This window comes from Ixodes scapularis, unplaced genomic scaffold (genome assembly GCF_016920785.2).
Source record: "Ixodes scapularis isolate PalLabHiFi unplaced genomic scaffold, ASM1692078v2 PGA_scaffold3__209_contigs__length_174095766, whole genome shotgun sequence".
Taxonomy (NCBI): Eukaryota; Metazoa; Arthropoda; class Arachnida; order Ixodida; family Ixodidae; genus Ixodes; species Ixodes scapularis.
Window position 1 is genome coordinate 37,311,626 of NW_024609868.1, and position 15,371 is coordinate 37,326,996.

Below are 15,371 nucleotides of genomic sequence, written 5' to 3' on the forward strand. Positions count from 1 at the left end.
TTTTTTCTTGTTTTTTGGCAAGGAGTAGAGCGAGAGTAGCGGGAGGACATTTATGACGTCATAGGAATTGTGGCCCTTGCCCCTTGTCGCCCTTGCCGTGGCCGCTGCCTGCAAAGCATCATGGATGTTTGTATAACTTCCGCCCCAGGCGATGACTTTGGTTTCGATTTGAGGATCGTGCCAACATGCCAAGGGAAGATTGTGTTGTAGCTACAGTGGCTAAATGGTGCCTACCAAGGGTGTGGCTATTCATTTCTTTTTTTCCACACTGCACCGACTGCACCACTGTGGTCTGCACCGAAGGGGTTGGAAGTGGGTTGGAATCTCGAAGGGCGAGTCAGGCGAGTGGGCGAGTTACCAGATTTGCCCACGTGATATGTGACGTTCTTCTTCAGGTCCGGTGCTTTCTTACTCAAGTCGGACCTCCCAGCCCAGGTTCGACAGAAAAGCGGGTTGCTAGGCAACTGGCTACTGCTGCCGATTTATAGACGAAGGTACAGATTATTGTAAGCTCGAAAAAGTATACTGTATTACCCAACTGGCAAACTGCCTGAAGCAAGGACACGGGAGCGCTACGTGTGTGATTGACGTTTAATGACGTCTTCAGTCGTCACATCAAAACAAACATGGATGCGCCCGAGAGGTATGTTTGGTTTTCGCACGTGGCTTGGTTATTTTGGCTATTCATTCTTCTCTCAAAAATCGGCTTCAGTGCGTAACCGATATGCGCACCAAACATTTCCTGCAGAACCTGCTATCAATGCGGGAAACCAGCGAAATACTGCTGTCCCAGGTGCACGACCCGATCCTGTTCTCTGCCGTGCGTTAAAGAACACAAGAGACGCCAAGAGTGCGACGGCATCCGTGACAAAACCGCCTTTCTGCCGCTCTCGGAGTTCACAGACCTGGATCTTCTAAGTGGTGCGTACGTCGTGAGGGGTCTGTCTTAAGCCGAGCAATGTGCTGCAAACGCTTCGTCGAATGGTTTCATCCAATGGCCGTTTTATCGAAGGCCACTGTTTGCCCGCACGTCAGAGAAACGGGTCCGTGCCCACTCGATTCTACCGCAGTTCAAGACTAGTAAGACAAGCTCTTCCCACAAAGCCCTTCACTTTTTCCATTTTAGCAGGTCAGTGGAGAGGAGCAAACCACCCATTAGGGTGAGCAGAGTGCTTTGTGGCAGGTTCTGCTATTCTCTACCTGTAACAGGAGCCAAAGGGTGGTCTCTTGGTTTGCGGCAACTATGTTTCTCGAAACCCGCACCACCAAGCAGGCAACGTAGCCGGGGAGCGGGGGGGGGGGGGGGGGGGGGGGGGGGGGGGGGGGGGGGCACTCAGTTTTGTCAAGACAGACATGTATTTTTGTGGTGACTCTTTTGGAATGAGATAACACTTGTCAGTCATTTCTCCCTTCACATACCTTTGATCTAGAATCTATCGTGACGACCTAGCTGGCTTCCAATGAGAAACTTTTAAAGAATAGTGAAAAACAAAACAGCCTATGATTGCTCAATAACTTGCGGAAAAATAAAACATTATGTGTGATGCAATTTTTAGTATTATTATGAGCGGCAAAACCTGTAGTTATGGGCCTTTATGGGCGGCGTCACGGATGCTTTGTCTTTGTCTTTATTTATTTGGCTCTGGAGAGCCGCGGCACCGCGGAAAGGCAGCAGCACGTACCTTGGAGGCCCGCGGTGCCGAGTCTAGTGATCATGATAATGTGATGAGTATATTCGCAACTTTCACGACTTATAGGGGGCGCACTGGTTCCTATCAAAATGGCTGTCATCTGGATAATCGTCGTAGAACAGCAGTACGAGGCGGGGTCGCGACGCTTAAGTAATTATAGTTTTGCTCAATACGAGCAGTATTAGAGCCTTACGTTATTTTTTAACGCCACGAAGTTGTAGGCAAGCACATTTATTACGAGGCCAATCATCCAGAAGCTAGGGAGCGCGATTCCCACACCGCGGTACCACCATCGCTGAAAGTTGCAAATACACGCAAGATTACAATAACATGAATTGTTAGTATTGGGCAGGACGGTAGAACTCCAGATTTCGTGGAGGCAGGTTGGGCGAGTCAGCAGCGAGCCATAGGGATCTCACACGTTGTTTGACCGATGCATGAAGGAGCCCCAGGAGCATGATGGCGCTGTTGCTCACTGGGGTCCACTGGGGTCGAAGCATCAGGCTCCAAGGAGGTAGCCCAGTCAAAGTAGAAGCTGCCGCCTCCAAGGAAGCGAGGCTCAGGTTGAGGCACCGCCGTCACCCGGCGGGTCATCCTCTCAACGACGTCGTTGTCGTTCTTGGAATTGAGATGGGTCTATTGCGCGCACACACACTATGCTCTCCCCATCTCTTCTCCCCCAGAAATCCTTCATTTTGCTGGGTCCTCCTCGCCCCCCTCCCCCTCATAGAGCATTTTGTCATGGGTGGCCTCCCCCCCTCTCTCTCCTCCTTGAAACAAAATCCTGGCTACGTGCCTGCCACCAAGGATAAACCATCTACCTTTAATTTGCTCGCATTTTTTTTTTGTGGCTTTAATTGATAGTTATTGTGAACAGAACTGCAACAAATATAGAACCGCTTAGCGCGGGAACAAATCTGCAGCAATAATCGAATAAAGCATGGCTGTCGCAGTGCACAAACACCACCGTTCACAACAAGGCTTTTATATCTAGAACTCGTGCACTGAGATTGGTTTGATTGAATGCAGTAGCATACCCAGGATTTTTTTTTTTTTTTGGTGGGGGGGGGGGGGGGAGGTTGAGGGGGAACTGTGGGTGGATGGAGGTACAGATGGATAATGATGGCTGTACCCAGAGCCTTATCTACAGAGAGTTTGGCCATTCATTGGGAAGTATAGGAAGCAAAGAGGAGACGCTATTGGCTGAAAGCATGCTGGGCGTGTTCCGGGGGTCTTCACAATTTCGAATGTGGCCAACCAAAAGCCGTAATAATGCTTTGGCAGTGGTCGCGAGAAACGAGATTAATAAGTGCATCGGAGTAACTCTCGATGGCTGAAAATATGGTGCACGTGATGTTTCATTCACAGTCATCCAAAACCATGGTGGAAGAGCACGACTAGCGGGACGATTGACATAATTGTCCCGCCAGGCGCAAAGGGCCGGGAATCGGCCATCTGAGCAGTCACACTTTGTCCAAGCAAAACAGAGTTTGAGCGGCACATTCGTTTCTTACATCTTTCTGCATGATCATAATCGAAACGTCACATGCACCCTATTTTCAATTATGAAGGGCTAGTACATTTAACTCTTACGCGCTTATTAAAACCATATACCTATGATTAAACTGCTTATCGCTACCACCACTAGGGGATTCTTTTCGGCTTCTGGTTGGCTAGGAGAGCATGCCAAGCCCTCTTCGACCGCTGCCCTAGAACACACTGTCTCGCTGGGCTTGGGAGAGGGAACCACAGCATTCCAAACCTGCTGCCCATGTGCGTGGTGTGATTAGATTTGCTCGTTAAAGTTCAAGTGAACTGCTGAAAGGTGAAGTCATTGCCTTCCAGATTACAGGTTCCTCGAGGAGTCTTCCAGAGTTGTCGACAATGCATACCGAGAGAAGCCCGTCTTAGGGATCTTTCCCCAACAGCGTAACATCCCAGGGGTAAGTGTTCGTTGGAGAAATCTACTAGAAGCAGAGGTGCAAGATAGCTAATTAAAAGTATTTAAGTTATATGGTAATTAGTTGCAAACTTGAATAAATTGGTTAATATTTTTTCGAGATGGTCGAAAGTCGCGGCATACCTTGATGTTAGGAATATTTTAAATGCAATTACTATGTAGCGTGACTTAGGACGTTGAGAACTTTTGTCAAACCTGAGGTGTGACTTCAAACCTTGAGGTTCAACTGGGTTGTAGAACCTTCAAACTTTTGGCAAAGTTCAAGACGTTTGACATTTTAAATAGTTTTGCCCGACTTCCACACGAAACATTTCAAGTTTCGAGGAGAAGCAATTGATACAGTAGTGCAGTGGTTCTCAAATGGGGGTTTGCGGACCCTTTGGGGTCTGCGAAGGCATTCTAGGGGTCCGCGAAGCCCCACCTTATCAGTCAAGCGCGGCAATAAAAGTTCTTTTTTCAGATTTAGAAGAAATGTTTCAGTTTTCGGGCGAGTTTTCTCGTGTGTATATCAACAAGACAAGTATACTTCACTTTAGCCCTTCGTTATATCCATTTATTTAATCATTATTATATTTAACCTATAACCCTTCCCCTCACTACGAACGGGGTCCTCCATTATCTCCGCCGATCCACAAGGGGTCCGCGAAACATGGATGGTTGAGAACCACTGCAGTAGTGTGTCTTAAGCTTCAGAGAATAATTTTTCATGTTTAGACAATATGAAAGCAAACAAACTTTTAATAGTTTAGTTGGATTGCTAAAATGAAACAGCTTATACATAATAAATGTTGCACCCCCTCCTTCCCTAGGTGGCTTCAACTCATTTTCAATTTCTGCTCATGCACATAATAACCAAACTTCCGTCGTTAACTTTTTTTAAGCTTTACTCTAAAATTAGAAGTCACACCTAGTCTAGCTCGAACTTTGGCAGGTTTGTCACCGTTTGTGGCATCCATATCTGTAAAGGCCTGACCACGCAAGCGGTAACGGTTTTACCGGTCGGCGCCGGGCGCTGCTGGGTGGCACCACTGTTCGGCATCCCAACGTGAGGGAGCCACATTGGCCTCCGTTTTGCTGCCGTTATAGTCGCATGACAGCACTGGATCTCGCGTTTCCTCGACTGCTCAAGATTGTGCGCGCGCTTCGGCCTGATTTTTTGCGCCTTCGTAATCTGCCCTTCGTTAGGTTCTTGCGTTTTGGCTCTCATCTTTCGCATAGATCAGCGTCAAAACCGCACTCACTGCCCACCTGGCATGTTTCGACAATGACCCGGTGATCGGCGTGAATATGATAATCTTAGCCTGCTGGTTTGTCCTGCAACGTTGCAGCTGCCGAAACACCGAGGGACAGGCCAATGCTTTGTTGCCCCGGCTGTGCACCAGAGATAAATTCTACTTTCGAGAGTGAGTGGTCAAATTGGTTGTGACAAGTGTCCACCATTTATACTGTCACACGGTTTCGAGAAACCGCTCCGTCGGGGAAGGCATCAAGGGGAAATAGAGATTGCAGATAAAATCGCGCTACGCTCCTTTGTGTCGTGAAAGACGCGCAGAGAAGCGGCTTGCGCGTTGCCACAGCCTCGCAACGTCGCTATCTACGCCGGCTCCCATTGGCTCCCTTCTTCTCCAACAAGAAACGGCGAGCCCTCAACCATGCGCGGGCCAGTTGTTTGGATGGCCGGCAAGCCGCCGAGGGCAAAAATTGGTCTTGGCTGGCAACCTGCAGCGGGCACCAAGCCTTCACGCCGCTAGAGTGGCTAGGCCTTAACTATCATCAACCCTTTGACGGTCGTCGCTGTACGTGTATGGCGGCGATTGCTCGTTTGAAAGTGCCTGCCTAAATGCAAACTGCGTGCACCGCGAGAGGTGTTGCTGCTGTTTGTTATGTGTTTGGCGAACTATAAGCGTTGTATTTGCAGAATGTTTCGCTTTGCTGGGACTTTTCTTAGTTTTGAAATTAGATGCTCCGCATCATGCACATGATATGTGCGAGAGGGTCGCATCGCATGGTCGGCTGCTCTGGCGGCAGGGGCAGTTGGAGCGCCGGCTTTTCCGACCAAGACTACTAACGCCTCTCAGTACTGAATTCTCGTTATGAGAGCTTACCATCCGATGAAAAAGCTCTGTAAAGTACCTCCAGTTCCGAATCTGAAACCGGTGGAACGTCACGGAAGTGGGCACTTCAGAATGAAACTAAATGGAAGAAAGGTGACTGCTTTTCTTCCTTAACCCTTTCATTGCCACCCCCGAGATAACTGTGGACTCCACCCATGCACAGCCTCTGCTACTCCCGAGTATACTCGTGTTGCTTTTTAAAGGGCCCATGAAACGAATTTTAGGCTGGAATAAATCGATTTATTTTGGGATTTTACTAATAGCACATCGTTCAGTGGGCCAAAAGAAAAAAAGGTAGGAAGTCAAAAGCCTGACTTTCACTAAGAAAATTTGAAAACACAGCGGACTATTTCGTACCTCCTTCCCTTCGTAAGCTCTCGGCCTTTTCAGTGTGATACATCCGCGGTCCCCACAGCACGTCACCGGGCCTTCGCAGCGCATCATCGGGCCCAAACACACGTCACACGACACCGGACCTCACTTGTTCCCTTCAACCCTAAGCTGACATTCTGGTGGAAGCTACGCACTTGCCAGATTAATCAGCCTCCTCCCTTTCATCACCTGACCTCATTCTTTGCACGTGGGTATGCGCGAGAGAGCATGCTCACGTGGCAAAAGTGTGGCTCACCCTCAGGAGCACACTTTGGACCAATCATGTTCAGGAATCATTGTGGAGAAAAACCCGACAGGGGGCGAGGAGCAGTCAGAAAACAACAAAAACAAAATGGCATTGAATGGGTTAATATTTCCATTTGAGGCTTCTAAACCTAGATAGCTTGCTGCACCCATGTGTGCTCTCGCTAGATAATTAGGAAAAAAAAATGTGTGAATTTACCATTGCTTTATACTATTGCTTTGAAAACAAAATCCAACCACTAAAAAACACCTTTTGGGAAAAAAAGAAAAACCAATCGTTTAAAAGGTTATTTACATTTGAAAAACAATATTGTTTGCAACTCTATTGTATTCCAACAAAAGTAGCTATAACACAAATAATTTTATAGAGTAACTTTCGACAGCTCTGACGAGGGGCGGATCGTGCTGGAATACTAGTAGCATCTTGTCGGAATTTTCTGCGCCCAAACCGCCGTTCAGCCGACACGGTTACGGAACTGAGGCCAGATTCGTAAAAAACCTCTTACCTACGACAACTTAGCTATAAAGTTTGTAAAGTTACGATCATCATAAGATGAGGCGAGAACAGTATTCACAAACGCATTCTTAAGTGAGAGGAGAAAAGTTGCGACATCTTACGGAGAAACGACTTCCGGTGCTGTTGCTATGGCAACAGTATCTTCGGCAGCACGAGCAACCAATCAGAGAGCTCGGCATAGTTCGGAGCATGTGGATTTTTAATAACAAACACAGGTTAACTACTTATTGATAGTCAGCTCTGTGTATGTCCTATCCTGTCTTTGTGTAAATGTTTAGTGTTTAAGCTGGTTCTCATAAACACAGGCGGCCTTTCCACCACCGCTTGTCTGGGGTTCGTGTCCGTGCAGTGATATATCGACGCTAACACGATTTAAACGTTTCGTTGACTGCTGCGAACTCGATCACTATGAAGTCAACACAACTGTCATCGTTGGTAAAAGCCCTGTGCCAGTTGTTTGCAAAGCGACGGAAATAGAAACAAACCGCCGCGGCGTTTTTCGCGGCCTCTGGAAATGCAGGAGCGAGCCGACGTTAAAAAAGATACATTTGAACTACGAGAGTGTCAGCAAGAGCCACGCAAATACCTGTTCGCACTCGCGCGTTTGGTCGAAGTGCTGGATTCACTCTGTTAGACTGTGTCTTGGTAAACTCTTCGGGATCCAATCTTTTACTATTGCAACTCGATACTGACGTGACACTCAGCAAAGAAAGGTTGGACCGGCATCGCGTAGCTCCCACGAACTGTTATAGCTCTACAGTGACGTAGCGTCATGTCAGAATAAAAATGGCATACCAATAACAAAGTGTACATACTGTGTTGTGAAGTAATCCATATGTCATTTATTTGAACTCTATATCACACAAAACAAAGAGATAGAATCAATGAGAGTCCCTTTTTGACGACAGCATTTGTCACCGCTGCTTAGGAAAACAAGGAGATTGAGATGACAAGGGGAAGAGATTGACCTCTGAAATTTAGTTCAGCGATCAAACTATACTACGGGAAGGGTCTGCAAGGGTCGCGCAGGCATATTCCATTCAGCAAGCCAGCCAGTCGTGGGCAGACGGTCTTGACCAAGGACCGTCGGAGCAATGCTGCGCCGGAACAGAGTGCATGCTAGGCCTATATTCTGCCGAGCTCGCTTGGTCGGTGGGACTGTTGCCTTTGTTGCTTTTCCCGGGTGTTTGTATATCCAGCGTTCATGTTCGTCGTGATCGGTTTCAAGTACTTCTTCCTTTTTTCTTGCTGCTTGAAGTCGGGACGCGCGCAAAGAGCACCTAGAAAAATAAATGTCCATTGGTCATCGCTACAAAGTCAACCAAGTAACTGAGCGACACTGTCGGCCATGTTGATTTGATCATAAAAAGTGCGTAAGGCAGCTTCGTAGCTGTCGGAAGATTCTGTCGTAACCTACGCTAAAGTTACGACAACTCTGTTTCGAGAATAGGGATTTGTTCTCAAATTTGTCGTACACACTTTTTTCGCCGTAAGTTCGCTTTGAGAATCCGGCCTCCGTTTCCTTACAGATCATGCCAAAGTTGGGTCTGTTGTGAATCTTTTTCTTATTTCTTTTAGGGGAGGGGTAAATCCTGCCCCAGAAGACCTCTACATATATAGGAACGTACCTCGCTCCGAATTTCGGAACATACACAGATGGTTGTCGATCTGAGGTGGCGCTTCATTGCACAGGCGAAACAAAGGTCTTTTTGCACCTGCCATTTTCCAGTTTCTGCACAAGTTCCAGAACGAGGCGAAGCGTCGTGGGACAGACTTGAAGTTCCTGCCCAAATGCTTCACAAAGCGCCAGGAGAACAGGTCCTGCTTCAACTTTAGGGAGAGGTGCATCTACTGGCAGGTGGCCTGGGAATTCGTGCAAGCTAACGTCAAGATCAAGGAGGAGCAGAGGTCAGTCCGTTCTTGGGCAAATTATGAAGGTGTATAGTCAAAGCTGGTACTAGAAGGAAATCTGAGAAAGAACCCATTTGAAGCCTCGAAGCAGCAACCAATGTTTCGTAGCGTAAGCAAAATGTCGGCCGCATCTGCAAAATGCCGGTTACATCGGCAAAAGCTCGACTGCTACTTTGAGGCATTTCGCCGAGACTTGGGGAACTTGTCTTTCGAAATGTTAACTGCGGGTTTAAGTTCCTCCGGGGAGTTCCTTCATAAAGGACAATGGAATTCGTCGCAGTGTTTTGAGTTTTCCGACTCCATCTAAGGCGTGCTGTTGTCGGTGGGCCAAGGTCGCTGCTGTTGTCTGTACGCTGCCAAAAGTAAACTAAAAATTATCCGTATGTGTTTCTCTCTAAGCAACAGGCTGGTTCCAGTCATCATTTTTGCATGTCAAGCTGCTGAGCAATTGCTGCTTTGTGAAATTTCTTTTTTGATTTCCCATTTTCTGTTTACACTTTTAATGTACGGTATGTGGCTGCTTTTGTAACCAAATTGGCTCACAAAAGGATGTACAGTGATGCCCCCTTCAATAATGCCCTTGAGGCAGTGTAGGCACAATGTAAATAAATAAATAAAACCGTTTCTAAAAGACAAGCTCAAAGGTGGCACAAAATTCGGCCATCATAGATTCAAGCAAAAACGATTACCATAAATTACTTTATTTTCGCAGGCTCTATGTTTCGGGAATTTTACGAAGCATGTGTTTCGGAAATATTTTTCGGGCACAAAATTACGCGATTGGGTGTGTTACGTCCTTATCACGTGGTGATGTATTTGCATGATTGATTTTTCGCTATGGTTTACTGGTCATGAAATTAGCAAAAATTAATGCATTTACACTAGTCTCTTTTCGATGACGGGATGTCTCCTGTCATTCTACAGCTGTTGGCGACTTTTATATAAGAAGACTCAATGCAATGCCTCCCTTCTTCTCGGCACAGCATTCATGAAAAAGAGAGCTTGGGTCGGTGCTTGGAAAAGCACCTGGACGGCGACCAGTGCAAGCCAGAGCTTCGGTCCCCTCTGCAGTTCTACCAGGCTGCCGGCACCAGGGGGGTATGCGTTCTGCTGGCAGTCGAAGGCCAGCCCGCATCACAGCCATGGTGAGTATGTCCCCTGTCTTTAAAAGAGATCTACGCTTCATTGGAAAAAGTTGACCAGAAATTATTCAATATACATAGTAAGTTGTTTGTTTCAATCGCCAGGGGGTGAGTGTCGGACAAGTAACGTTTTATGGTTTAAGCCCGACTTCATATTTTGGTCGTAGACAGCGGTTTGTCAGTGCCTTTCGTTTGCGCCTCGCAGTTTTCTTGGCAGAACCGTTGGGCTGCTGGCACTCGTGACCCCTCCGTTTTAGTCCCAACCGACTAGACGACCCGTGCTGTATCCTCCCGCTCTGCTCGCAGTTACTACAGCCTTGACCTTTCATCGAGTCTCGAAGACTGCCTCAAGGGGAAGGTCGTCGTAGAGTATCCGACATTCTTGGTTGTGCTGAAGGAGCATGCAACCGGGTTTCGCATCATCAAGTGCGGTGAGTGACATTGGATGTGGTTCGGGAACTGTTTCTGCTAGGCGGGAGATTCACTGATGTTCTTTGTAAGTTCTAGTTTTTGCATTGCCGATAACGACGCCCAATACTCTAATTTGCAGAGAAGGAATACACGCGGATTTTTGGTGGTGGCACTTGCCGTTGCAATGTGTCCTTAACAAAACTTTTTTTTTAAGGGACACTTCTTGTTGTGCAGTAGTTTTACACCTTGATAAGCGGAGTTTCAATGCGGTACAGTCACATCTCGTTGATTCATACTGTCTTTATTCAAACTTGCGGATAATTCAAACTAACACGCAAATCCCATCTTATGTGTTTCTGTGGGAGGAAACTTCCGGTAATTCAAACTCTGCTTTGTTCACACAAATTTTCGGTCCCCCTCGAGTATGAATTAATGAGATTCGACTGTAGAAAGGGAGCAAGAGGGGTATTTCTTAGTCGTGCAAATAGTGCATGTTGAGTTCGAATCAAGTAGCAGTATTGGCCGAATATTTTTGAAATCGAATAGTTTCTCCGAATTTTTCACTACTATTGCACCTAAACAAAAACCCAGCTAAACTCGTTAATGTTGCTCATGCTTCCACTTGTTCATTTATAAGCTAATTTTAATCTAGCTATATTTATGAACTGTGACCTCAGAAATTTAAATGCCTTGGGATGGCCAATAAATGACGGATTTGACATAAAATTAAACCTATAGAGATGCCCAGCTATACTTAATGGAGTGGATTTGCAAATCTTGCTATATGAAACTTTTCATTCTTCAATCTCTAATTGGAAAAACAAAAATAATCCAGAGTGATGAACGTGCAGATTATCGGGGCATCTCTGCCTAACGTCTACTTTTAGTTGTTTTACAACCACAGTTTAATTTTGAAAATTTTACTGCAATATAGATATGAGCATTCACAAAGTTTTTGTTTCTTTTTAAATACACCAGGCACGTGCATGCACCATCCCACTTTGAAAGTGTGCTTTTTCCCCACGGCCGCTATTGCAATATTCATACTTTTCCAAGTGTTGATCGCGGCGAGTAACCCCTTGAGTGAGCTTCTTATAGAGCACCAGTGCACTGCGGTGAAGCAACAATTGTGGAGCTCGCTTCCTTTGATGTTGCTTCGCTGCAGTGCACCTGTACTCCGTAAGAAGTGCATTCGTTGGGGCTAACCAGCCGCGATCAGCCCTTCGAAAATAATAAGTATCGCAGTTCATATCGAAGTGAATATCTCAAATAGTCTGCTATTCAAAATTTTGAACATTTGCACAGCACTACATTTTTTTTTGTGCAGCACACACACATGTCCAATGTTTAATGGAACAGCTCAAGAAAAGGTCAAGCAACGAGCTTGACTCGCAGACACTTTGCATGCAGGCACACATTACCAATGAAAAATTATAAATTCAAGACGCGATTGGGAAAATGCATAACTGAGAAAACCAAAATACTTTTAGACAAATTACAGCAGAAAGGCAGGTACAGGAGAGATGGCACCACACACTGTAGCAGTGCGGTGTGGCAGAGTGAGTGAAAGTGGAGCACCCTAAGCTGGGGGCCCTTGACTCATCAAATGCTGAGTTTGGGCGGAAGCTTAGGGAGCAAGCCGATTGGACTCTTGCAACGACAATAACATCATTTTGTCGTCAAAGTTCAGTCAGCACGCTCCACAAACTTTCGGCTCCAATTTTGCATTTGACGAGGCTAGGGCCCCTGGTGACTGTTAGCAATTTGCCCCGTCGCAGGCCGAGGTTCAACATCCCGAGCCGACAAAGGCAGTGTACGAGGCAGATGCACTGCTCCGGTCGACTGCACAAGTGCAGCTTGCTCTTTGTGCCAAATCACAGCAGATACAAAACAAAACTGGCAATATCAAAACATTAAAAACTAAGTTTCATAGTGGCATAGCATATTGGTAAAGAATGCCAACACGCTCACCATTCCAATCCCGGTAATCTTTCCTGTTACCCGAAGCCGACTAATGCAAACTTGGGGAGGGAGGAATCCCTTACTTTGGAGCCAGGGAAACTGTAGATACGTTGAGCGAAGTTTTTCTTCCGAGTGACAAGCCAGTCCCAGAAACACCCACTAGACTGCCTCCCAAGAGAGGAACTGTTATGGTGTCGTCCTACATTATCCGTTGCTGGCTCGACTCCCTTTTTGGTGACCAGGTCGGTTTTTGCAACTCCCCATTGCCATTGCACTGGGACGGGGCTGTCGGCTGTTTTCGGTGCGAAACAACACTTTTCAGGATGCTCTTTAAACTTGGCTGGCTTGCATTTCTGCTTTTTGTTTTTCCTAGAACGACTACTTTGCAGCAGTGGTTTATGACACAAAATATTTGTTTTGTTTTTCTCCAGGGAGATTATTTATACTATAGTGTACTGGTACTTTTGTTTAGATTATTTTTATTCTAGCTCGGGAGTTTCTGACGTCATTACCAGAGGGTACTGTCATGCCTCTTGGTGAAATTGGCATTTCTACGATCTACTAAAAGTGCAATATAAATTGTTGCCCGATCATGTACGAGGGTGACTCAAATGAAAACCTTAATTATTTATTATGAGGCAAATGAGAAAATATAGAAAAATTGTACATAAAATATTTTTCGACATACTCCCTATGACGTGCAGTGCACATTATCCACAGCTTCGAAAGTGCAAGGATAGCTTGTGAGAAAAGCTCTTTTGGTTGAGAATGTAGCCATTTGTGCTCTGCAATTTTCACCTCATCATTGCTTCCTAAATGCTTGCCTCCCATAGCTTCTCTCAGCCATCATGGACATACTGTGTGCTGACCCAACACTGATATTTAAAATAGTGGCTATTTCTTCTGCATTGATACGTCTGTTTTCCTTCAGAAGCGCTTCCGCTGCAGCAATGTTTTCGTTCGTCACTATGCGGTGTGCCCGGCGCGGTTGCGGGGCATCCTCCACAGAAGTTTTGCCGCTTTTAAGCCTTCTGGTCCACTCGTACACTCGTTGCAGAGATGCACACGGATCACTTTACTGCACTTTCGTCCTGCGACGAATTTTGGCTGGTTTAACACCTTCGCTACTCAAAAAACACATTACAGATCGCTTTTCTAACACAGTGCACGTTGATAATGGGGTGGCCATCTTTGCACTGACACTACTTCCTTCTGTGTTGAAGCAGCATACTCCCACCTGTTGGTCATTTTTTGAATCCCAAGGATAACTCCCACCAAATATTGAATCAGTCATATAACTTTTCGGAATTTTATTGCACTTCTAAGGTTTCCATTTCAATCACCCACATAGGATATTGTTGTTGGTGTGCAAGATCAATACTGTAACTCCCTATTGGTGCTTGGCTTTTTTCAGGTTTCACGAAAATGGTTTATCTTGCGATGCAATTTTCACAAGGTGTTTTCGTGCTGTCTGGTTTGCCCCACTGAAATTTTGTGAATACACAAAATTTCAGTCAAACACCAAAAATTTGAAGTTGAGGCCATTAAATGTTTTGTTGCAAGTAGGAATCCCGTGTCGTTGATATTGTCCCTCTTTCGTTTTCATAATTTAGACAGCAATATGCTCAACTATCCACATTGAAACACCCTTCTCGTTCATTGTAGTTCGTGTTAATTATTCAGACACCTTAAAATAACCCTGAGGTTCATTTCAATGTACTAAATAGTGGATGTTTGAGGGTTGATTGAGGGGTAATGAGACTCGTTTTGTGTTTTGCAAGGAGGGAAATAGACGGTATTGGGGATGACACTTCTGAAGGTAATACATCCACAAGTCTGAATTGCAGTTGAACCATCATAGTCTTAAATTAAGTGTTCTGTAGCAGAGAGCAAAGGCACCTCACACATGTCATGGGGCATAGGATGAAGATGTAAACTTCAAACATTTCCATTTTAACACTGAAAAAAAAAAACTGCATTAAAGAAGTTTCTTGTGCAATGTGGATTAACAATGTCGCAGCTGCAACATTGAAAATTGTTTCGGAGAACATTCTTTTACAGATTTTTTTAACATTCTCTCTAATATATTGAATGTAAAGGATGCTATTTTGTAAAGGAAAACTGACCTAGAGCCTGTGGAGTCATTGAATCTTGAATTAAAGATTACTTTTCAATTGGCTCTTCTAGTATGATTTTTTTTTTATCTAAATATTTGTTTATAGATTACAAGACAATATAAGCGTTCACCTCGGGCTTTCAATTTCGACAATGCTGGGAACTTTAGAAATTGCACGCCTCTGGCAAACTTGCCATTTCGACTTGCCGTTCTAAAATCCATTGTAAAGGCTTCGCTGGTTTTTGGGAAGATACCACAATTCGGTTCAAAGAGTGCCATTGTACACTTTCCAGAGGAGTCGGGGTCTGCCAGCCGCACAAGCATTCCAACATTCTTCAGCAACCCAAACGTGTCCTCTGGAAGCAGCGACGAAGAATGAAGATTAGGATGTACAAATTGAAACTTGTAAATCTGTGGGACTAATAAAAGCCTCACCGAAAAGTTTTCACAATGTTGGCCAAACTGTTTTTGTATCTCTTTCTTCACCACAGGAAAAGTACCAATTTTCAAGGTATCCATGCAAATGCTTTTATTTTCCTAACTAGCGTATGGAGCAATATGACACATCAACATGTGGCCAGTTAGTTGTTCTTTCAAAAGAAAGAGGTTATTATAATGTGAGAAAAAGATGTTAAAATTTTATTTCTTTAAAACACAAAGTATGTGCGGAAGCCATATAAACACTGAAACATCTACAGCTATGTAAAATTAAACGATAAATAACAAAAATTCTAAATATACAAAATATGCCCTACACCCACAGCTATTTCTTCTGAAAGTTAGTTGGGTACTCTGACTGACGTCTCTTTTTAGTTTGTTGGAGAGGTAGCCTCCTTAACACATGCTTTTGAAGGAAGGAATGCTTATATTGGTGAAACACAGATAGTACACCTCGCATCCCCCGCAGAATT

The 15,371-nt window shown here is 45.2% G+C and overlaps 1 protein-coding gene across 1 annotated transcript; it reads left to right on the top strand.

Annotated features, from left to right (window-relative positions):
• The first annotated feature begins 21 nt into the window (after window positions 1-21).
• Window positions 22-14,908, top strand: LOC8031548 (box C/D snoRNA protein 1). Its single transcript, XM_029988996.4, has 7 exons — window positions 22-643; window positions 749-921; window positions 3,537-3,634; window positions 8,648-8,826; window positions 9,813-9,974; window positions 10,278-10,402; window positions 14,754-14,908. The coding sequence occupies exons 1-7, from the start codon at window positions 627-629 to the stop codon at window positions 14,837-14,839; spliced, it is 840 nt and encodes a 279-aa protein (XP_029844856.1). The 5' UTR covers window positions 22-626; the 3' UTR covers window positions 14,840-14,908.
• Window positions 14,909-15,371: the final 463 nt, after the last annotated feature.